Genomic DNA, 25,303 nt, shown 5'->3' with positions numbered 1-25,303 from the left:
GCAGAGCTCGCATACAATTTCGCACTTCCTGCATGCAACTGGTATACAAACTGGCAAAGCTTTCCCACCCAAATGGCTGCATACGTGGCAGCGAAAGTGCAAACAGCCAACGAGTACGCAGCCCAATAGATATCAGCGTTTCAAATCTAAACGCGAGAACGAGCAAATTGGCAAGACACAGACCATAAACGGAAGTAAAAGCAAAGGAAAGGAAATGAAAGAATGAAATGAAACTCTTTTTCTAACGTTTGCCTCTTCCTTCCCCGCCTGTAAAAGCCTCGATAAATGTCGAAAAGGTCGGGGGGTTAGGAAGCGGATATTTATTTTTCTTTTCTGCCAGCAACAATGCTTTTAGCTATCCCGTGAGTCAGGTCTTATTTTTTATTGGCTACAACAGAAGCGCAGAGTTGAGATGAATGAAATGAGCTTCGACACACACACACACACGCACAGACACATACACACATATTCACACATACACTCAAACACACACAGACACGCGCGCAAGGCTATGATAACTCGCAATCGTCATGGGCGAATGTTACTTAATGAATACTCCAAACAGCTACATTACACGAGCACAAACAACAAAGCGGCAGCTATAACATCCTATAACAGCTGCAACACGTCACGAATGGATTGAATGGTTGATGCGATGCGATGTTGAAGGTGAGAGTGTCAGTCACACCTGCCCGGTCACGCCTGATAAGACCGTTCCAAGCTGTGCAGCGCTCTGTCCCCACCGACAGAGTTGAAGAGCGTCCGACGAGATCGTAGGGAGTGCTTTCGCAGAAATTAGCATCGGAACGGTTTCCTGCTACCCTTCCCTTGCGTTGATTGCCTTCGGCAGCTCTTCCGCTTGCAGCGCTTCCGCCAACCAGAGAGGCAGAGCGAGAGAGAGAGAGAGAGAAAGACAGAGAGACAGAGAGACAGAGAGATCGGTTCACAGGCAGAGGCCCGGATAGACGACGCTCCGGCCGGTCGTGCAGCCGGCCGCAACCGGTCCCTTCGTGTAGGACCGGTCGCCGATCACGTTCGAGTAGCCGTAGTTGCACACGAGATAGTCGTTCGTCCAGACGTACCCGTTGTACGTTTCCCAGCTGACCATGCCGCAGCCCATCCGCACCGCCCGGTCGTTAACGATCTGCGTGAAGTGGGCAAACTCCGGCCCGACGTAGTTCACCGGGTACTGGTCGACGAAGGTAGTCGCGAGCGGATACTCGTTGTACCAGTGGTCGATGATGTACGTGTACACCGACTCCTTGGTGAGGTTGAGGCCGAAGTGGCGGATGATCGCAATGTTCTGGCCGGCCCGCGGGAAGCTGTACGTGTTGCGGCAGTGGTCGTGCGCGTACACGCAGGACCGCGCGTTCACCTCCGCCAGGTACTGCAGCTCGTCGTCCCAGTACAGCTGCGGCATGTGGTAGGCCGGCCCGTACCCGGGCAGCGTGCCGAGGGCGAGCCGCTGCCGCTGCCGGTTGTGCTGCTGCAGGATCATCGCCTTCCGCTCGGGCGTCATCGGCACGAGCTGCGGCTTCTGGCCCTGGCAGGACTTGCCGAACGGCAGCTCCGCGTAGCAGCCGACGTGCGCATCGCCCGTCGGGCACATGCTCCGCTGGCAGTAGTAGTTGCTCGTCTGGGAGCGATGGCCGGGCAGCAGTAGTAGTAGTAGTAGTAGCAGCACCATGACACTGCCCAGCGTCAGCCGGTGCGTCGATCCTGCCATCACAGACAGCTGCTTCGGGGAAGTTTCCAAGTCCCACGTCCCTTGCTGGCACTACCGACCCTCGGGGTGGAAAAGCAGGCACGACACACACTTAGCACGAGCTGCGAGCAGCGACTGACGGAGACGATGCTGCCAAGAACGGTGCCGTGCTCCAGCATGGTGCGAAACTCGCCCAGCATGGTGGGGACGGTCTTGCACACACACCCGCCGCCCTGTGCGAAACCGGATCCGGAGCCGCAGGATGATACCAGAACGTGCGGGGCGGGTGGGGAAGCGAGAGGCTCGAGCGGTCCGGGATTTTAGACCCCAAAATTTCCAAACCACGGGAAGTCGCCCGCACGTGTGATAACGCGATGCGCGCAAGCGAAACGCGAACGAATATCGGAAATCGCGCTCCAACCACAAGGCCAATTCGTAGCATTTCTTTTTTTGTATTCTTGGTTTGCCCCAGAGGTTTGGTGAAACCGGTTCTCCGATCGCCCGACCGGCTCAGGTCTCGGGTGGCCGTGGTTTAGTCATCCGCGGTTGACTGCCGAATCGGTTCGATGTCACCAAAGTGAGAACAAACAAAAAAAAAAAACAACAACAACGAAGATGCTAATGTAACTGTATCGGGAAAGTAATGCCCTCCCGAGACACTCTGGCACTGGATTGCCAAGGTCAGTGGGTGCGATTCGTTTTATTGCTGGTGTTGTCCCGCACACCTTCCAATGTTCAAATCAGCTGGGCTTAACACCTGCAGATCCCGGGCCCGGCAGGTCGCTGCTGGCTTCTGCCTGGGCGGTTGCGCAGGAGTTTCTTTTACTGGGCCGAAGGTAATAAATGGGATTTGATGGATGGACGGAATTGTGAGACCGTATCGATGACAGCGCGGTTCGGATCGGGCGGGTCCGGCGGGACCTGATTCAAACGCGAGAAGACGGCTCGGCCCGATATTTGCATACTGATGGTGGTCCCGGCTCGCTATGGCATTTTAAAAGGTTGATTAGCTTACTCATCTTTCGGGAGATTGGGGAGATAGTGTGGAAGCTTTCGAAGACGCGAAAGAGGTAGTGAGTAAAAGCCGGTCTATTTTAAAGGGTGTTTTAGTTTGGAAGTTTGTTGGCATCAGGTTGGCAGAACTCCATTTCAAGACAGGTAGTATTTTCTGAGTTGTCTACTAGTTGGGGTCTATGTGGAGAGCTCTTCGTGCACCTTCATTAGTATACACAGCTTTAGTAGATATTAGAGCACTGGAAGATATTAACCTGTATTATTGATAGATTTACTCGGGGGGTCATTGCTTACCCAAGAATCCTTACTGTCCCAGAGTTCGATTGGAGAGTGTATTGACCATCAACAATAAAGAATTAACAACTACAGAAAAAGAGAAGCTATTGAAAACTCTAAGTCTGATCTTTGAATGCATCACTTCAGGTCACAAAGATACAAGAAAGTGTGCTAGCTCTATCAGATAGCTTAGCGTAAAATCTCGTAACAGCACGAATTTGATATCTCCTCGTACGCTCAAGGTAGTAACACCTGACCTAAATCCTATAGATCCTGAAAGCACACTGTTATCTCTAGAGGAGGGGGGACCCCTCGTTATGCTCAAATCGCTGTGATGGTTGTTCTGTCTTTCTCAAATACTGTGACAGTTTATCAAATTGTAGTGTGAAAGTATTCCATTTGATGGTAGCGTTTTGAAGATTTGGGTGAGAATAATATCTGCTGGTGGTATTTCTTTGTATTTCCTAGGAGTTTTCACTAGTTTGTGCTGTACTTATGCGGCCTCTTGCGACATCATATCATGTGTAGAGATAAATCGAGAATCTCTGTCAAACCTGTCCGTATTGACGGAAAGTTCAAGGACAGCCAAGAGTTACAATGGGTAGACGCACCGGCTCCTACAATACCAGGAAAGAGAATAATACTCATGGATGATGTGGCCGTGAGTTCAATCATATGTCATGGTTAACCAGTCGCTCTAAAAAAAGCTAGCGAATGCTAAACTTACAATAATTGGTGTCCCAAATAAGAAAATGACAAGTACATTGATGTCATCTAGATCACGCCATTTTTGTTCTAGAAGAACTAGATATTGGTTAATCAAAAAAAAAAAAAAAAAAGAGCTGACTCGTCTAGAATATCTTGATAGTAGTAGAAACTCCAAGTAAGAAGAAACTCCAAGAAGTAGAAGCATCAAACGAGTACTCGATTTCATCTGCACCTTCATTCACACTTTGGCTCCACTTTACTGTTCTATGAATGAAACTGTTGAAGCTATGTACACAGAAGTCGCAGCAAATCAATCCTTCCCACACCATCATTCTCACTGGTTAGCAATCGGTGACATTTTCGTTACTTGTTTGCACATTTTTTCTGTTAATCACACACCAGCGAGAAGCGAGAGAGAGAGAGAGAGAGAGAGAGAGAGAGAGAGAGAGAGAGAGAGAGAGAGAGAGACAGACAGTGCGAGAGGGTGCTAGTTGATGCCCGAAAGAAAGGTTGGGAAGAGGATCAAGCGGCGAGAAACATCTGCCGATGGGCTGCCGAAGATATTTATTGCCCATGGTGGTGGTGCGCGCTAGTGTTTGCCGATGATCGGCACGGATCTAGCCGGTGGCGCAGGGTAATGAACTCACCGTGTGACGCAGACGCCTTTTTGCCACCGAAACCGAAACCGGGTTTCGGGTGCTTTCGTGGAATCGTTGTGTGTCGTATGCAAAAGTGTCTCTACCGCACCAGCTAGAAGAGGAGCGCACAGTTGCTTGGGAAAGGTAAACTGTTCCCATCATACGGCATTCGAACTGACGTACTTCGTTCTCAGCTCATGCATGGAGACTCGCCTAGTTTTAAGCATCGCTGGACCTGCGATCTGCGATCTTACCTGGTGCTGATAAATGGTTCGCAAATATGACACGTTGGTGTGTTTGTTGTTCCAATCAGCTCTTTCGAAAGCACCGAGCATGAATGAAGAAGCACCGAGACAGCGGATAGGGTGGCATAATTTAAAGACCCCTCTAGAGGCCCCTTAGATGCAGGCCACAGACGCGTGTGTGTAGTGGGACGCAACATCTGCATCAGTTGCCGTTGCCCCTGGAAACTGCTGCTGCTGCTGCGAAGGAGCGTAACATCATAAACCAACAAAGAACGTTGCGGAACCAAAAATAGGTCCTCACAGTTTCCGCTGCCAATGCAAAAAAAAAACCCTAAACAAGAAGTGTTTTATACTTAATGCCCCATCAGCAACGTAATCGATTAATTACTCCCTCGTAGTGCTCGTTCGCCGCTCGTTTGCGACTGCGCACGAGAAGTCCCGAGGCACGAAATGTGTGCCGCACTGACAGCTTACTTCGCCCACCAGTTTTGCAGTTTTGTTTACTCCCAGTTGCGCGAAAAGCGGAAGAGGCGAATTTTAAGCTGCGAATGATGGATGGGAGGGAACGGCTTTGCTCATTAGTGTGGAATAAATGGGCTGACAGTTGGTAGTTTATCATTTGAATCCGCGATCGCAGGGTTTTCTCAGTGACTGGCTTTTTGGTACTTCCATGTGACGCTGCTACTCGGATGGGTGCCACTTTTAAGGACGCTGATGGAGCGCGATGAAGCGGACGGCGATCGCAAACGGGACGGAAGCGCTGGTTGACTGCCAGCCAGCGATACCGGTTGATGCCGTTTAGCCTAATGTTGTTCCTAATGCACGATGAATGATCGGTGCCCGGTCGGGTTCGGTGCTGCTAATTTGCGGCCGCGCCTGGCCGACGGGTGTGGCATGGTCGTCGGCTGCAACGCTTCAGTCTGCATCGTGTGAGGTGGAAGAGCTGCATTGGCATTCGGAACTCGTCGAAAATCGTTCGTGATCGACCGGGCGGTTCGTCAGGGGTGTAGCTTGTGCTATAGAAGTATTTTTTGTTTCACTATAGATGATACAGTTCAGCATGATATGGTTCATGGGGAAGATAGTTGAAATATAGGGCAATTCTTTTGAGCTACAGTGCAGGTAGCTATCATAAGCGCATCGTAAAGGCAGGAGAACATGTTACCTTGCAAAGTGGGAGACCCAACCGAACTTATAATTTGATTTAAAAGAAAGCGGTTTCAACGGACAATTCGGAAATGACTCTCCATGTCTGGTCAAGCAAGGCGTTCATTCTTTTATTTTACTCGCTATCAGCTACTTGTTACCAAAACTCTATCAAATAGACGCCCAAAAGTGCCCAAGTACTGGCGACTGTTAGACTCTTCTTAGGTGATATTGACGCCCTACATCTCTCATCTTTTAGCTATTTGTAACGTTCATCTAATGCACGATAATTTTCCTCATGTTGTACTACATTACGTACTCCATAATCCGCCTCATTCTCTCCATGAGTTAGTTCCCTTTTTTTCGTTTTATTTGGCACAACAACCGTTGTTGGTCAAGGCCTGCCTGTACCACTAATTGGCTTTCAGTGATTTCTTGATTACCGTAGCAAGATAGTCAGTCCTACTTATGGGAAAATTGGGAGCTTGAACCCATGACGGGCATGTTGTTAAGTCGTACGAGTCGCCGACCGGCCCAACATTTAACATTTTTACCTTTACTGAAATCTTCAATTCTTACGAATTCTTACCAAATACCCAAATACCCATAGGATATGAAAGAGATAAAGGATATTACAATCAGCAGTGATAATAAGAAAGATGCTATATACATACCCAAATATCCCACACTGTATCAAAGCCCAGCTGGCTAGCTCACCGAGCAATGCGCAAAAAAGAAAAAAAACAAGAAATTCTTGCATAAAATCGATTATAATCTAATGATTCCAGAAAATGTGAGATTTGCAGAACGCATCAAATTGAAGCATCAGGAAAAAGGTTGTGATATTCTGTGATATTCTGGCTAAACTTTATAGCCAACTGGAATTCTGCTTCTTCAAAATCCCCATTGGATAGTTTTCCAAGATAAACGAACAGTTAACGCCAGCGGCTAAGGCTTCAGAGAGCGCTTATGATTATTTTCATGTCCAAGAGAGTCAATTTCCTAGCCCTCTTGGCGGCTTCCAACTCACATTAGGATCATTATAATCGCCTTGGACACCATTGAGATGCCATTTTTTTCTTCCCACAAACAAACTCATAGCCTATGATCCTCTCAGATCTTTTGTTTGAACGTCAGCCAAAACTTCCACCAATGCCGCCCCAAAACTGGGATGATAAACTATTTCTCCCATAAACTGTTTCTCCTCTGCATTCCATCACTTGCCGTCCTTTTTACGAAGCGCGCGCGCGCGTGTGTGTGTGTGTGTGCGTATTTAACATTCCTTCAACGGAATGATCTATCACAGATCACAGACCCTTAATTCACGTTTCAAACGAAGCGAGCGAGCCCTGGAAGCTGAACCTCCGGTAGCCGCCGGTGTCACACCGTATGAGGACGGCTGTCAGACGATTGATAGATGGAGATGTATGTGCCCGCCGGGCACGCCCAGCCCCGAACCGGGCTACGATGATGAGGTGACACAACCGAGAGCTAATTTTAATTAAGCGAAAACAAATTACGCATTCCCGCTGAGCGGTAGAGCACGCAAACAGGGACCGGTCCCTTCCACGAAGCGAGGCACACAGTGGGCTCGGCTCGGGTGCTAAAATGGGAAAAGATGGGAAGGATGCCGGCAGGCTCGCTCTCGGGTGCCAGGATGTTGTTGTGAAAGTATGAGCATATTTTAAATTTATTTCAGCTAAACAACGAAAAGCAGGTCAAATGTAAGCATCGAAAATACTTTTTTTCGTGTGTGTTAAAAACCCCCTTCAAAATAGGACCGGACAAAACAACGCTTGCTCAACGTTCACCGTGCGGCAACCACAAACACACTTGACACTCGGCTGTGCCCTGCGCGCACCCTAATGTGGCCGCCTGCCCCTGTCCAACGGGTGCGACGAAGTAATTTCCCAAAACATGTGTTGCGGGGCGATGAAAAAAAAAAGCAAAAAAAAAAAGAAACGAAAGAAGGAAGCACTCCATCCCACTCTCCATCTCGCGGTGGCGGCATTCTCTCTGCCATCCAATCATGCGTGCCCGAACCCGATTGCCTTTTGCCGCATGCTACCGTCCGGCTTCGTCGGGATGCTAGGGGCTACGCTTACAATCACGGCGCGCCGTGTCGCTTTGTGATTTATGTGATTTATTACGAACGATGTAAATAGCTGATTATCTCGGGCGGGTCGGCCGGGCAAGGTGCCGGTGCTGCCCGTGGTGTAAAATATGTATAAAGCTGGGTAGCGGTGGGAAGGGCGCAAAGCAACTATTTACTTTTACGCCTAATCGATCGGATGGTTCCGATCGTAAATTACCTTCGTAACTGTGGCTTGGGAGGGTGTGTGTGTGTTGTTTTTTTTTGGCAAGAAGAGCATGGATGTAGGGGACCAAAAACCTGATGTTGGCCGAATGAAGTTTGGTTGAGGTATGCTCCTTAAAACAAAAGTGCTAAACAAATTTTGAAACATGTTGCAAACGATGAATGTGAAGCTAAAATAGAACATTTTAAGCCTCCCAACACAACCCAACCGAGCGAAAATTGCACAAACACACCACACTGAAAACGGAAGGCCGAAACACGCACCAAGCAATAAAATAAAACCAGCGAAAAGTGTACCAGTTACAGAAACTGTAAAGTGAACCAGACATCAACCCCGGCTACCCGGCCAACATTCGATCGCCGTACCAACCGGCACCCCCGGACGAATGGTAGCGAAACCACGCATAGCACGAAATGTGGGCATGTGGAGAGTGTGGAAATAAAATTTAAAAGGCAACACCGGCAACAACTACCACCCGCCAGCCCGGGAAATACGTTACGCGAAAACTTTTACGTCCTTCGGCTTTGGTGCTAGGTGGGGAGCGTAAAACCCACGCGCCACCGTCCATTCGCCTGCAGGTGGAAAGGCTGTGTAACAGTGCAGGACGAAAAATAAAAATGATTCAACGTTGCGCCTAAAGGTATGCAATGAGTGGTTGGCAGTGAAGCAGCATTATTTTGTATAATTTCAAAGCAAGTTTCGTGAACATTGTTTTACGTTTAATCTTGTCTTGGAAGGCGTGTCTTGCTACACCAACGCATTCCACAAACAATGTTTTGTAGCATCATTGTTCAAACCACTTCAGGTTGCAGTGCTGGAAGGAAATACGCCTTACGTTATGCCACATGCTAAACAAATGACGGTGATGTTGATGAGATGCTATTTTCAGTGAAAATGTAACATTGCCTGATACTACAATCAATTCGATTATCAAAAATATGAAATTCTTGTTTTTGTTTAAATCTACATTTACCTGCATACCTTCAGGGTGTAAAAAAACTATCCCAAATGTACACGTTGCATACTATAAGGTGCTAATTACTCTCTATAGAGTAGCACAGAGTTTTCCGATTCAATTTGCAATGTCAACAACATTTTGCATTGCTTGCAATATGTTTTTCATCAGCTATCAAAATGTTGCACGTACTATTTCAGCACTCCCACAAGATTTTCAACATCTCTCATGCTGGATTGAGTTTGACAGCTCTTTGTGGTACAATACAATACAATATGTGACAGCAGTTGAAAAATCACTTTCAGGCGGTGAAAAACGTTTTTTGCATGGTGTAAGTGATTTAAAAAAAGAAACCCTGCAAGAGTTTTTATTTGGTTTTATTATGCGCCTAAATGTATGCAATGATACTGACTTTGTTATTGTTTTATTCCTGCAGAAAGGGAAAAATTGCTTTGATATATTTTTTGTAATTCTTTTCATAAAAAAATATTTTTTTGTATTAGTCCTACAAACGAATTTCTTTTAAATGACTATCGAAAGCAGTTTTGGTTGAATTTCGAATAAATAAATAGGGTAGCTGTTTTATGGTAGCATACTTTTAGGCGTTTTAAAACAGTATTGTTTGTGGAGGAATGAGACGTAACACGACACAAAACATCATATTAATATAATTAAAAAAAGCAACAGTTTCCGAAAAGGGGTTCGAACTAGCGTCCGGCTGAGTGGTAGACCAAGCGCTTAGCACGGCACTACCGTACCGAGCCGCTTGAAGCGACGCTACTAAGCGTTAAAAGTGAAGAATCACTGTCCCAAAACCAAACAGCAAATGGACCGAAACATATTGCCACCACTGTGGCAACGATTCCGCCCGGTAAGTTGTAAGTCCACCCATCGCTCCATCCTTTCCCCCTTAGGACGAATGAAAGCTTGTACGCCGTGTGAATGTGAGTGTGTGTACCGTGCCCGTGAATGAACAGGAGGAAACAAATCCTTGCGGTCGTTTCCCCCCGCATACCCGGTGCTGCTGTTGTTCAGCGGGTGCCGTTGCTGTTGTTGCTGCCACATTTTATCGTCACCGTGTTGGCTCTGTTGCTTCACAGCACGGAAGTTTGGGGCGGATCGGTCGGCTCTGATGCACGGCAGTCTCGGTATTGCTGCCATAACATCTGGCTATCAGCTCCTCGTCCTTCCGCTCCCATACCGTAGTGCCGCAAACCGCATCCATTTCGCAGCGCCTTCAACGCCCGGCCCGGGATGGGGAGTAGCATCACTAATGCTCGGTTAGTTCGGTTTTTGGGCCGTGATGCTGCCACCCCCGTGCTCTCCTGAATCGGTGGTCGTGTTCCACATGGCGACGGTGAAGTGCATTATTAAATATTTATTTCGCAATCTACACGCGTGAGCGTGCTGAATTTTTGATGGAGGCGAAAATGTTCACCCGCTCTACCACCCGTGTGTGTGTGTGTGTGTTTGGCGATATATGTATGCTTGTTAGTGTGTGTGTGTGTGTGCGGGTTGCAATCATCATCGCCACCGGTGAGAGTGTGTTCGAAGAAGTGGCCACCGGTAAAGTCTAAAAGCGGATACACATGGCGTTGCGGGGAGTATAGTCGCGAATTTTGCTGACTGGTGAAGGAAGCGACTTTTAGGGAAGGAAGCTGAGTTGAAGCTACGGGAAAACCAACGGAACACGGACAAGGACAAAGCCACACAAACACGCAAGCAAACAAACGATACAAGCAGCTCTCGCAAACGGTAGCAACAAATAAAAAAAAACGAATCATGCGAAAAAAACTCACAAAAACACAAAAAACACCATTCGGCAATTCGGTTTACGGAGGTCTTGGTGCTCCTCCAGACCGTGAGATCTCCGATGACGGTGGCGCAACGCAGCCCGGCGGGGGCAAGCGGTTTGGTTTTTGTTTCTACTTCCTGCCAGACCGGTGCTCGCCAGAAAGGAATCGAAACGCATCAACAAATCAAACCCGGGCTAAGCAAGGGCAAATAAAAATCAAAATTCAACCACCGGCGAATGCAGACCCCCGGCGCAGATCGGGCGGAAAAATCTGTTCCCTGCATAATTTAGTGCAGAGCACGGGTGGAGGGAGTATAAAAGAATGAGAAGGAAGCCATGCCGATGTTTGGCACAGTGCGTCAATGTGTGCATTTTTGTTTTGTGGGTGGCTTTTTTTATTCAGCTCGAACGAAAAAATGAGTTTTCTATTGATATGGCAATTGATGGAATGTTGACGACCCCATTATCTATGGTTCCAGTTGCACTGGAGCATCGCAAAACAAAAGGAACAATACTCAAGGGAGAGCAAAGGAAGGGTAAGTGTTGGAAGAGTTTTAGCAGCTCAACCTCAGGGCAGCTATTTTTAATATTATTAAGTCATCGTTTAGTACCATAAAGGATAGCTAAAAAGAAAAATGAATGAGCAGCTAGCTACAGACAGCTTTTGCTTTAAAAAAAATAAGATTAATAGTAGTTGTAGGGCCGTTTTTCCGTAAAAAATAACCGATGAAAAGCATCTTTTTGTTAATCAAAAGGTAAAATTTATGGCAGATCGTTGTAATATTTGTAATTTAAACAAACATATGTTCTCGCACAGAACTGTAAAGGCTAGGTAAGGATTGATTGAAAAGAAAAATATAAAAAATTCTAGATTGCATACATTTTGGCGTATTAATCTTTATCGTTATCTTTTAACAGGGTAAATGTATAAACCATGACGAATTGCATACATTTCGGCGGTTGTTATCGGTACAGTAACGTTATTGCAAGACAGTTTGCTATAAAAAATCCATAATAAATGCTTTTCCCTAGTTTAACGGGAATCTTTGCATTAATTTATTCAAAAGTTGTTGAACATTTCAAAATTGCCACGGCTTTTGAGGAATCTGATTGCTGTCAGTGTGCAGTGCTGTCGGACGATAACCGTATCGAATGGAAATTCCCTCACACACCCTCTCCGAAACGAAGCACACGTACACATGCACTCCCGAAATAAAGAAACCATTTTGTTCCACCTTTCACCCTCCGGAAAGCAGGAGAAAGCTATTGGGGGAAAAAAACAAGCTGTCAACTGTCGGTGCAGCACCCGCGCACCGAATACAGCTCAATCTCCTCAAAAATTATTACCCTTGACGAAGCGGTGGCCGCCGGAAGTGGTGTCAGTGGCCACGCCAGTGACAAAAACAACCCCCCCTCGTCAGCCCACCCAGCTCGGTGAACGGGAAAAATCGGAACAATCGGAATCTGATTAGAAGCGGCGGCGGCATGCCGCAACCCGAATCGGAAGCAATAAAGTGTCTGTGTGTTTGTGTAGCAGCAGTAGTAGTGTGCCACCGGCGCTCGGTTGCCTTTACGGTGACATCATTAAGCAACTCATTTATTTATTATGGTCCCCGGCCGCGGCGGTACGACAGGCCTCGCCGGGGCGTTACTTTACGGTTGTGCGAGCTCATTAGTTAAGCTACGGTTGGCACTCGTGTTTGATGATTCTTTTCTCGCTTTCTCGGATTGCTGCGCTCGGGTTGGGCGTACGGGGTGCGAGGATCGTGGGGAGAGTGTTTCAGTACGCAAGGCGTTTACGATCGCTTGCTTTCTCGAGGGAAAGTAGCGCAGGATGCTGAGATATTCTTTTACTATACTGCTGGTTCGGTTGGCTCTTTTGAGTCTTTGTGTAAAATGAATCTCTGAATTCCAACTTTTAAGTATGTTTGCTTCCGCTTTGTTGATAAAAAAAGACATACAAAGTGAGACAACACTTGGTGTCAACGAGATGGGACATGATAGGACACTGGAGTTAGGTTCCGAGACAGGACTCTCTAAATAATGGTACTCTTCATATCGACACTGGGAAGGAAGTGAGAAGATCAAAGGCGGTAAACGATGAACAGGGACCAAGGATAAGGACTGGAAAAGGAACAGACGACCCGGACAGGTTTCAGGCCATAATTCGATGGAAGAATTGGAGATTCGAAATTGAAGAATTTGATCGATTCCTTGACCCAATTGCATGATCGGAGTAGGTAATGTACCTGGCGCGGGAAGGATTTGTGATCTGTTCCATCACTAAGTCTGATCTAGATACAGTAATTGGATCAGTTTAATAAAGCGAGAAGTTTCAGAACCAATAGAATTTAGCAGGTGCGGTATAGATTCTAGCACCGGTGTGGACTTAGACTCAGTTCTCGGCGCTGAAATAAGTTCAGAGTTATCTCAAGGATCAAGATGGATTTCTGAACTAGTTCCAGGATCCATTTAGGTTCTGTATCAGTTAAACAATCGCTATGCACTTTAGATCAGATCCAGGACGGATATGGGTCCAGCAGAAGTGCCAGGACATATATGGATGCTGAACCGTTTCCAGCATATTGAAGGGTTCTGTAATAGTTCCAGGACTAAAATAGGTTCTGTATTAGTTCAAAGATATCAATGGATTCGGAATGAGTTCAAGGACCGAAATGGATTCGTAATCAGTCCCAGGACCAATATGGATTCTGAATCAGTTCTGGAATCAGTATAAATTATAAGACCAGTGTGGACATATAATCAGTACCATGACGGATATGGGTCCAGAATTAGCTTCAGGAAGAATATGGATTCGAAGCCATTTTCAGAACCGGTATGGGTTAGGTATCATTTCCAGAACTGATATGGAACCGGAATCAGTTTAAGCACCGGAATGGACTTAAGATTAGCTTCATGACCGGTATGGGTTCGGGATCAGTTCAAGGACTGTTATGGACTTTGGCATCTGTTCCAGGGCTGAAATAGGTTCGGTATCAGTTCAAAGACCGTAATAGGTTCGTAATTAGTTCCAGGGCCTATATAAGTTCTCTATTGGATCTATGACCGGTATGGGTTCTGTATCAGTTCCAGAACTAAAGTAGGTTCTAGGATCGGTATTGACTCAGGTTCTGGTCCACGAGGGATATGAGTTCGGGACCAGTTCCAGGACCGGTTTGGAACCGGAATTAGTATTTAGACCGATATGGGTTCTGTATCAGTTCTGGAATCAGTATAAGTTCAAAGACCAGTATGGACATAGAATCAGTTCCAGGACGGATATGGGTGTGGAATTAGCTTCAGGAAAAATATGGATTCGAAACCGTTTCCAGAACCGGTATGAGTTCGGAATCAGTTCAAGAACCGGTATGGACTTTGGCATCTGTTCCAGGGCTGAAATAGGTTCGGGAGCAGTTGGAAGAATGACATAGGTTCGGAATTAGTTCCAGGGCCTATATGAGTTCTCTATCGGATCTAGGACCGGTATGGGTTCTGTATCAGTTCCAGGGCCAAACTAGGTTCTAGGACCGGTATGGGCTGGAGATCTGTTCCAGGACGGATATGGGTTCGGCATTAGTTCCAGGACCGAAATGGAACCGGAATCAGTTTTAGGACCGATATGGGTTCTGTACCAGATTTTGGACTAGTATGGATTTCAGATCAGTTCCAGTTCTGAAATAGTTTCGGAATCAGTTCAAATACCGAAGTGAGTTCTGAATTAGTTCCAGAACCGATATGAGCTCTGTATCAGTTTCAGGAACAACATGGCTTAAGGAACAGTTATGGGTCCAAAAAGGTATCTGCACAAAGTTCCTGGAGAGCAATCCCAATCCCAGGACCGACATTGATTGACATTGATCTGGTACAGAACCAGTCATAAAACCAATAAAAATAGAAATACAAGCTTCACAATCGTAGTATGAATTCAGGATCTGTTACAGGTCATATAATCGTTAGGCTTTAGTTCTTCTTCTTCTTTGGATCAACTACCAATGTCGGTCAAGGCCTGCCTGTACCCACTTGTGGGCTTGGCTTTCAGTGACTAATTGATTCCCCCCATAGCAGGATAGTCAGTCCTACGTATGGCGGCGCGGTCTATTTGGGGATTGAACCCATGACGGGCATGTTGTTAAGTCGTTCGAGTTGACGACTGTACTACGAGACCGGCTGAGACAGGCTTTAGTTCATCAACTGGAATTTGAGATCTGTTTCTTTTGGTGTACACCAAGCAGTTAAAGGGTATTTAAAATGGCGTAACTGGGCCAAATGAACAAGTTGATTACTAAAATAAACAACAAAACAGCTTACAAGTTTACTTTCCGTAATTTTATACTTTTCCTCCAGCTCGTCGCACTTAAGTTAAACATACACACCGTTTTGCCTACCTTTAGGCTGCTACGCGGTAAGTGTATCAGTCACAAAGCGGAAAAAGCCACACACACACACACACGCACGCCGAAATGAGGAAAAGGAAAGCAATATTAACCGGATGATAAATTTAAACGCGTTACAGTTGAAAGTCATTAAAGAAATCATTGCCTGCGCGTAATAAAGTGTCGTCATGTTTTTCGACTTCCCCTCGTCCGTTCCGTTGTTGCTCCCCCCCCCCCCCCGCTGCACAGTTTCCCACTGTGTTTCGGGGGTGGGGCGGGGGCAGGGCGGCGAAATGAGTTCTCGAGGCAATCAACGCTCGGCAAAACCGGGCCGATCGTTAGCGCTGGGCGAGCGGCAATTCTCCACACACTCGCAGCGAGCGTTTCCCCGTTGATGAGGTTGTTTGTTAGCTCGTTGTATCAGTGTCTCGCGAAGATGACGAGCCTGATGATGGTGCCGTTGCCAAAGTGTGTGCTACACACATGACAAGAAGGGCGAAAGGAGAAAGACAAGCAGACCGAAAGGTGGAAAGCGGTGAAAGGGGGCGAGGGTTTTCCACTGCGAGATGTCGCAGCCAGTGAAGCGTGAAAGCGGTACCGCGTCCTACCGCGTCGTCTAGCCCCTACCCCGACACTGCAACGGTGCGTGCAAAGGAATCTGCCGACGCGGTGATGCAGGCACGATGATAAAATTTAATTAGTATGTCCAATTTGTTTTTAATAAATGGTTCACAGCTCCGAACCGCGGGCCTAATGAGGAGCTCTCACATGTGTGAAGCAAATGCTTACAAAGAGGAGGAGGAGGAGGGGGGGCTGAACGCGAGCGGAAGTGTCACCGAGACCACCAAAGCGGGTCGAATCGACCTCCGCTTTCTTAACATTCAGCCAAAGCAATAGCCCGTTGGGGCGAAAAGGTGGCAACATGCGCAACAAAGTAGGGGACTTTGCGCGTTTTTTCGTCGCCCTCGGCCCACGCGCGTTCAATGCTGGGTGTCGGGATCCTTTTTTTGCCGGGGGTGGGGAGGCATTACAGCAATTTCGAGCCCGGTGTCGGCTTGCCAATTGCCTACACGCGTCAAACACCTCATCGATCTGGCTTGCAGCACGAGCTTGAAGAAAACTCTTCAAATCTCAAACTCTTCAATCCCCACCAAAAAAACAAAAGGAAACCACTGGCCAGGCGCGGTTTAATTCGCAAAACGCGCTCTTGCTGTGGTCAAGTGGTCCCGAAGCGTCCTAAATAAACGCGCGGGTAGAAGCTAATCTTGCTTGCCGGTCTGTTTTATCCAAATGCGAACCAAACTCGGATGGTGTTGAAGTGTAATTAGGATTATTTTTTCGTTAAAAGAAGGAAAGTTATTATCCCTTTGCTCAAGTAAATATTGTTTTGTTAGCTCATTTTTAGGACTTTTTTATTAAACACACGCAGTTTTACTGACATGACGATGAACAAATAGTAGAAAGGCCTAAACAATGCCTCAAGCTGCTTAAGGTGCTCATGGTAGCTCATACGATACTTGTTAGCTGCTTAAGCAGATTGAGATGACCGTTAATAAGCTTTGACGAAAAGTTTGTAAAAAATTTAAAAAAATCCCACTAGATGACGGATTGCAACAATAGAACATGTGTGCAGAATCATGTGATAAAGCCACGCAGTCAGTAAGTTTTGTGTAGATTGTTAAAACACATGCAAAAATATAATAATGCACCATCTCGCCCGCTTAGGACTAGAAATATTCTGCGGATACCTCAGTTTAGATCCAGTGCCGGTCGGTCAGACCCAACGATTCGTATGTCGGCGGAGTTCAATGCTAGCTCCGATGCATTTGACTTTGGAGTTTCTTCAGCGCAGTTCAAAGATAGACTTCGACACCTGCCATGGCCTATGTAGTGTTACGCATAACTACCCAAATAACCATCTCGAACTCGATAGCTGTTTTGAGGCTGTTTAACAAAAATCATTCCGATGTCGTAGTCTGTGGCTGATTGAGAAATATGAAAGTACTTTGCGGAACTATGGCGCTTTTTAACTGTCTATGGCTCATGATGGAACTTGAAGGCTTGTTAAGAAAGTGTACCGAACTTTGTGGAACTTTATAGCTTTTTAATGCATGGCATCTGTACAAGGTAACTCTTGCCAAAGTGTCAAAGACTGACGCGGTCAATCATCTCGTTGCTGCCGCACAAGTTAGATTAGTTCCTTGAAGAAGGGATTTTGAGGGAAGTGATTGTGAGTGTACAATAAATTGTTACACATTTCGTGTAATTTATTACTATAAAGCATTTAAAAATATACACATGTACACAAACAAAACCAATCCTGTTGTTTATTTCATCGATGACGCTTGCTTGAAAATAATACACAAAGCAAAATAATCCCCAGCACCGTAGCTTAAGGAAGCTGCTTTGGCGCTATTTAGAAGGACCACCTGGAACTTTGCTGCCGTGTATCTACTGCAAAAGGCAAATTCAAGCAATGATCTTTAGCTTGCCAAAATTAGCTGCTTAAGCAATTTTGGCTATTTATGTATTATCATCATTTTTGTAAAAAAAAACGTTGTAGTAGTGGAACGTCTTTATTTAACTTGTAAATCCTGTAAATTTCAATGATAGAACGCTTGCTTTTTTATCTTCAATTAGGCCACTTTGGCCGTTGAATTAAATAAATAATAATAATAATAATAAAATTCATTCAATTCAATTCATTTATATGAAACTATGTGTAAACCATGTGGTCTATTTTTTTAAAATTATTTACAGTTAAAATCGATAATTGAAAAAATGAAAAAAAAAAACAAGTAACATAGCACTGCAAAAGAAAAGCTACTAAAGGCAACAGTAATAACAAATTGAAACATCAAACAAAAACGTATAATGTGAATAAACGTATTGAATGATGAAAAAAAATGACACTTGAAAGCATCAAAACAAAGACTACTAAAACATAGCGGCGAAAGAAAAATCGTAACAAACAAACCGATTATTCCTCCTCCTCGCAGCAGGATCTCAACTGCACTGTAGCTTTGTTTAGACATAATTACGGGAAATGCTTATTTATCGCGCACAACACACACACACACACACACTTCCCTCGCAGCCACAGGGTGCCACTCACCGGGCGGCCCACCGGTATGCAAAACGCTACGAGAGGTTGGACCGGGACCTTCATCATCACCATCGTCATCATCATCATCATCATCCAGAAATCGATAAAAATAAAACAAACAAGCGAGCGAGTGCATCATAAATTGTGAAACAAGCGGCCCAGACCAAACGGGAAACGGTACACCCGTAATCGGAGCCTTGAGGGTTGTCTCCTTCTGTATGTGTGTGTATTTTTGTGTGCACAAACCCGTGGATGAGACTTTCTCGCACTGCGAAAGGGACCCTTCGCCCGGTCCTGCCTTCTTAAATTGAATAAACGAGCTCTCGTGCCGGATTCTGCTTGGGCTTTGAAAGAAAGGTCCTGCGGTATCGTCCCGGGGACACACACACACACACACCAGGGGACCAAAAACCCACGGGCATGGTGCGCGCGGCAAAGCCAAGTGTCTGTGTCAAGTATGCTGTTCATCTGCCCCGGTCCAGTGCGGCACCGGATCAGCCACACTGGCACTGTGGGCGGAATGTTCCTCTTGCTTCAATTCAGCTTGGCAAAAATATTCTTTCCTTATTATATTTAATAAACTTTTAAGTACAGTTTTTCCCCAAGTTACGGGAATAATGTGTTCCAGAGACATTCGTGTATGTCGAATATGACGTTTTACTGCCAAAAAATACTTGATTAATAATTATTTTTGATTAAATTTATTTCATTTATGTAATACATTACTTATTTGGTGCAATTTGTGTAGAAAATTCGGTAATTTATCTATTTTTTATTATTTAAAACGTTTAGAAATTTTTGCAAAATAATTTTCTTTTGACAATTGATGGAGAAAATTGAACTAATTTGACGTACGAACAGTCAAAAATAAATATTCGCGTAACTCGAGCGTCGCGTAACTCAGAGAAAAGCTGTATGAACACTTTTAGCCAACAAATTTTAGTCATCAAACAATATAATGCTAAACAATAACAAATCTAATGGTTATTTTTACAAAAATGGGAAGAAAAACATTGAATGAAACATGACTTTTCCCCTTTTTTCTATTAAATATTTCTTCCTCATCGCTTTGATCGCCATGTTCCCACTGTGAGCATCACTTTCATTGTATCCTTTTTTTTCACGCTTGCCTCACACACAAACACTCTCTGTTTCGATCTCCCTCGAATGCTCTCTTGTTCACTCTTTATCCCTGTATCATCCACTAAGCCCGACAGTCACGTGCCCTACCGTCTAAGCGTAGCACGTCCCGGCACTCCAGTTTGTCAGCACCGTTCGCAACCGGGCGCGGTGAGTCGGGGTTTATCTGCGAAAAATATCATATTATGTTTTAATATCCTTATACGTTTATCTTAATTTGAATCTCGGCTAAATTGCTTTGTGGAAAAGTAAGTAATGGTGGCGATGAAAAAAGGGCGACAGGCGGCAAGACGAGCGGGCGCGCGCGCGCGCGGGACGATAATACCAATCTGCCAGGGGTGAAGAAAGAGCCAAACCCCGCCATTAGCCCTGCTCTAGGCGGCACAGGCCGGCGAAGGTGCTGTAACGCGGGCACGGACAGAACGGGCACATTGTCTCCTGAAATTTAAATGGCGAAAGCGGCTGCCCCCGGACGGTTTCGTGCGCAGGTCAGACAAGTGTGGTACGCAACAATTTCTTCAGTTTTGGGGTTTGTTTTTTTTTAGGCTTTTTCGGGAGGATTCGAGGTAGGAGGCTCAAACGGAGGCCGGGAGATGAGATGTGATGTTGTTGTGATGAAGCAAATCGAGTTTGAGTTGATTCCTGATAGGAAAGGCTGCTCTCGGGATGTAGGCTTCATTGGAGATTTTGGAAAGAATTTTGCTAAATTTACGGATAAAACCCCTTCAATGAGCCATCAACAGGAAAAAGTTTAATCCATGACTATGTTGACAAAGGAAAAAAAATGACAGCCGTCACTGATATGAGTAGGATCGTGGTTTGTCCTAGTCCTCAATCAGGAATTCATTTTCTTATTGCATTACAAAAAATCGCCAAATGGATTAATTAAACAGCCATTCATATAAGAACAATTTGTCTGATTTTAAGACAGCCCTATTTGAAAACCTTGATGACAGTCAATTTCATCATAATGGCAGCTGTTACAGCCGACGATCGACAGAGTCAAATTCTGCAATGAAAATGAATTATTTACTGCAAATAATTATTAAAATAATATGAAACAAAATCCTGTTTTAATGTTTTTTTTTATGGATAGCTACGTTTATTACAGCTGTTAAAACATTGTATGAATAACAACAAGTTAACAATTTGGCAATGGAGGCAGAAGTGAATTACAAAACATCTATTACCTCTATACTACAGTTCTTATTAATTGCTCATTTTAACCAGCGATGTCAAACTCATTTCTTTACATGAAACAAAAATCAGATCGTTGGCATTTCCTTTCATTTCATATTGGGGTAGCAGTAACAACAGTGAAATCTTCAATACAACACAAATATTATAAAATCTAAGTGACGTATTACAAACAGTCATTTGTAGTAGATTATTTTCGATTGGCCTTGTGCTTCTGTTATTTTCAAAATTTGTATAGTTTTGTGCCAACAAAACAAGTTTTAGTACGCAAAAATAATGGAAATAACTGATTAGTTTATCCAAGGCAGAAGAGATAATTTTATGTAGATAGTTTGGTATCTTTTTGTCATTTATGTACGTTAGAAACAGTGATTTTTTTATTGTTGATACCTCTCCATGGTCCATACATTACTACAGGTCGGTTCGTCCAGTTCAGTCTTCGTCTGGGACTGCTTCATAGAAATCTTAATTTATTACAGCGACCAAAATAATAGTCATAAGCCTACCTGTAGTCTATATAATCCCCATGATGTTGCCTGATGGAAGCCTTCGAAATCGTTTGTAGCATCCTATCAAAAGTAACACGTGTTGTGCTGAAACTTCTGATGCAACACATGCCTTAAAAAGGGTTCGACCTGTTACTTTCCCAAAACAATATGCCAACAAAGTGTCAGAGCTTGCGGTTTTGATTCCTATAGATTTTGCAATATTGTTAATTTTCCAAAGTCCTTTTTCTCGCCGACTTTGCAATTTCGATCACCATGTACCAGTGATGCATTCCTTAAAAAAAATGTTCCAAAGCTGCATTACAGTATGAGATGGTACGTTCCAGACATTTATAATTTTGTATGAGCTTGAAGCTAAAACGTCAGTGTTTCCTTGAAATATTGTTTTACAAATCGTATTCATTGGATAGGGTTGATAATGAGTTAAAGAGAATTATCATTACAGGGTTTTCGAGGATTATATAGACATGTTCAACGAGTTGTAGATTCGTTCAGGCATATAATAGACTCTTTCAGCGAGATATAGAATTCTTCGGATGTAGGCGTAGACATGTTCGGTTATACTGTAGAGCTGTCACTTTCGTACTCCTTGGACTGCAGCTTGCATCATTCTCATCTGGAGGTAAACAAACGGTTTTCGTAAAAATATTTTTGTTTTAACTAATTCATGTATTAAACAGCTTGGGGAATGATTATTAGCTACTTTTAGGACTTTTAAGAATAAAAAAATGAATGCTGCGACACAGTGTGTAAACAAAACAAATGACAGCACTACAGAATCGCTGAACATGTCTACGCCTATATCCGAACAATTCTATATCTCGCTGAAACAGTCTATTATATGCCTGAACGAATCTACAACTCGCTGAACATGTCTATATAATCCTCGAAAACCCTGTATTTTGGAACCATTTAACAAAACCAAAATCTACGGAATTGAATGCTCGTTTTGGACAAAATACACATTTCTGGGTTTTTCTTTTATGTCTTGAAAATTTTTTGGAATTCGTTTCTTTATTGTGTGCATCCATGTATAGAGCGAAGGTAGGGCGAAACCCCGATAAGCTTTTATGACGACGGATGGTCTGGCAATTAGTAGAGAAATCCGCAAAGTTGTCCAGAATTGACTGACATGTACTGTAGAAGCAGAAATACAAAATAATGTTGGGTTCAAGCGATCGCAGGCCACACCGAACGACCTCGCCAGTTTGACATCTCTGATTTAGACCATCCCATGCACCTTTGTACCTGTCATTACAAACGTTTGATTATAACTTGAATATTTTGATTTTAATTTAGGAGGAACGGTCCAGAAAAACAAAACCGTAACTTGACTATGTCATCTCATAAATGAACAATTCGGTAGTGTAAAAGTAAGATTATTCTGAGGTAAAAATACCTACAACATCATAAGGGAGCTGTTTTCTATAAACAGATTGATTAGAGAGGATTTATTTGATTTGTACTTCACTATGTACACTTGGGCGGGAATTGATATCCATCTGACAGTGTCGAAACGAATCAAAGCAATCGATGCTACTACCGAGCCGTTCCAAACGCCACACACTAGCAATCCATAACGAGACAATTGCATTGGGGCATAAAATAAAAAAAAAATAAATAAAGCCAGGAATGCAAATGAGACGCTTTGCTCGCCCAAGACGCTATTGTAGCTCATTAATTGTTCGCCAAGACAGAAAGCCCGCACTATAATTAATACGAGCGTAAAGAAAGAGAGAGAGAAAGAGAGAGAGAGAGAGAGAGAGAGAGAGAGAGAGAGAGATGCGAAAAATGTTAATAATAACAATAATAATAACAACAACGAAAACGCTAAAACCGAAAACGTTCCGTCAATTAAATCTCTTCCAAAGGACCTTCGGCAATTAAAACCAAGCACGACGCGGCAGTACGCGAGTCCCCTCCCCAAATCCACCGTGTCCTTTGCCGGTCGCTGCCAGTGCTTTCCTAGATTAGGACCCTTCCAATTTGTACTGGCAGCGCCCTTCCGCACCACGCCACGGTTGCTGTTGGTCGTCTATTTGTCTAACGGATTAATTAGCGAATTGCTGGGCCCGGTACGGGCGGTAAAAGGGCCACGCACACACACACACACACACACACACACACACACACTAGAGTCCCAACCGCAATGGTGAATAATTTAGCAAATTGGGCTTACTAAATTAATTTTGATCAGACCCGCGCCCACAGCGAACGGGCGGGGCGGGTCGCCGCGAGGACCTGAGGGAAGATAAAATGGAGGCCTGTAAAATGTATTTTCTTTGAAATTCCTTCACATCGCACGAGCGAGGGAGCGAAGGAGGGTGGAGGAGGTGAAGAAAAGCGGCCGAGAAGGGAGAAAACATTTACCACAAATTAAGCGACCGGTAAAATACTCCCTATCACACACACACACACACATACAGAAGTCCACCACGGACGTGAATTGATTGTATGCAATCTCAGGGAAAAGTTGTCCCTCTTTCTCTCTATCTCTCTATTCTCTCTCTCTCTCTCTCTTTCCCTTTCTGCTCTGTCAGTGACACTCCACCGTTCGTGCGTTCTTCTCATCTTCCCTCTCGATTACCGCGGCTCGTTATGAAGCTTTAAACGATTACACGCATTTGATTCACAGCAAATTGAGTTTGCCGCTCTCGGACTAAACCTGCCTGCAACTGTGTGTGTGTGTGTGTGTATGTAAGGATATACGGGCGGTAGCGGCAGCCGCTAACGAGCGAAAGAGAAACATGGCAACTGCTCGCGGCATTAATTAATAACTCGGGCAGAGCGTCGCGATTGGAGCATCGGCGTGGCATGGGCGTGGCCTCGCAGCGGCGTGCTGCAAATTTCCACCACCGCTTGGCAGCGTGCAAGGACGGGGCGGTACTTGTTCGTCCTTTGCGCAACCACAGGACGCCCGGTGTGCGAGTGAAGCATTTCGGAAAAATCGCAACGAACGAGAGAGATAGATATAGAGAGAGATGGAGCTTCAGGGTTGTGTATGTGTGTTCGCCTTTCGCTTTCCTGCGCGATTTGTTGAACATTTTGGCCCGATTTTCCACCCCGATGCCCGCGCCGGGCAGAGTGCCGCTCGATGGGAAGGCGGAAAAGAAGTTAATAGTCAATCGAAATTAGGAGAGAACACTTTACTGGTTGCTGCCGTGAATGAGGCCGTGAATGGAGTAATGTTTTGTTTTGTTTTATCGTTGCTTGTTTTGTGCTTCCCTACCGCTCTACCGTTCCGTTGGCGTTTTGTAGTGCGTTTGAGCGTTTTATGCTGAGGGAGAGAATGGTTTAAAAAAAAAAAACAATGCCAAAACGGGGTTTATTTATCTTTTATGCTTTTGCCTGATAATAATTGTTTGAGCTCGATAGCTTCCGATCGCTGGCGGAGGTTTGGAAATAAAATGGCACCGCTTCAGGCAGCTAGCAAGCGGTTGCGCTTACTGCTGTGATGCGCCACATGATTCTAACTATAAAAACAAGAAATCGAGCATTTACAGTTCTTCAAAGCTAAAAGTAGGATTTAAAAGTGTCTTGAAACCAGCAAAGATCGCTCTGCTGCAACATTTTGCCCTTCCATTGCCAAATTGATGCCCGGGCACAAAAACACACAGGCAGCCTTTAAGCAGCCTACACGCTGCCGCCCGGCACTCTTGACCCCAAACCCTCACCGTACAGACCGAAGTCAATTTTCGGCCAGTGTGTGAGCTTTCGATTTTCGCCGCCAGATCAACCATTGGAAAGAAATCGTCCCCAAGGGACAGCGACAACGGGTGGGGCGCAACGTGTTGGGCTGAGGATTTTTTTTTTTTTTGGGGTGGCTTCGGCAGCTCCCGACCACCGAAACCGGCTACCGAAAGGAGGCGTTTCACGGTTGCTGAGTTTCGGTGTTGTGTGCCCGCTTTTGTCTGTCTCTTGCTCGCTCCTCTGCAATTGGTTGCAAGGGCTGATAGACTTTTTGGCGCACACAAGACGGGAGAACAAAAAAACCAACCGAGTGCACAAAAAGAAGCTTCCTGGTGGTAGCTATTTTCCGACCGAGTGCATCGCACTCTTTACACCATCACATCCAGTTCGTTTTTTTACTGCAGAAAATGTTCGTTTGTTTTTTTTTTTTTGGTTTTGTTCATTCACAACTGCAGTAAAAAGGTGGAAACGATTTTGTGGTCACACAAGGC

At 45.0% G+C, this 25,303-nt stretch overlaps 1 protein-coding gene across 1 annotated transcript; it reads right to left on the bottom strand.

The window, feature by feature from the left end:
* Positions 1-240: 240 nt before the first annotated feature.
* Positions 241-1,995, bottom strand: LOC120958191 (antigen 5 like allergen Cul n 1-like). Its single transcript, XM_040380820.2, has one exon. It carries the CDS (start codon positions 1,724-1,726, stop codon positions 944-946), a length of 783 nt encoding a protein of 260 aa, XP_040236754.2. The 5' UTR covers positions 1,727-1,995; the 3' UTR covers positions 241-943.
* Positions 1,996-25,303: the final 23,308 nt, after the last annotated feature.

The sequence above is a fragment of the Anopheles coluzzii genome, chromosome X (assembly GCF_943734685.1).
Source record: "Anopheles coluzzii chromosome X, AcolN3, whole genome shotgun sequence".
Classification (NCBI taxonomy): Eukaryota; Metazoa; Arthropoda; class Insecta; order Diptera; family Culicidae; genus Anopheles; species Anopheles coluzzii.
The sequence above is the reverse complement of the archived record's forward strand: the minus strand, read 5'-3'. Positions and strand labels throughout refer to the sequence as shown.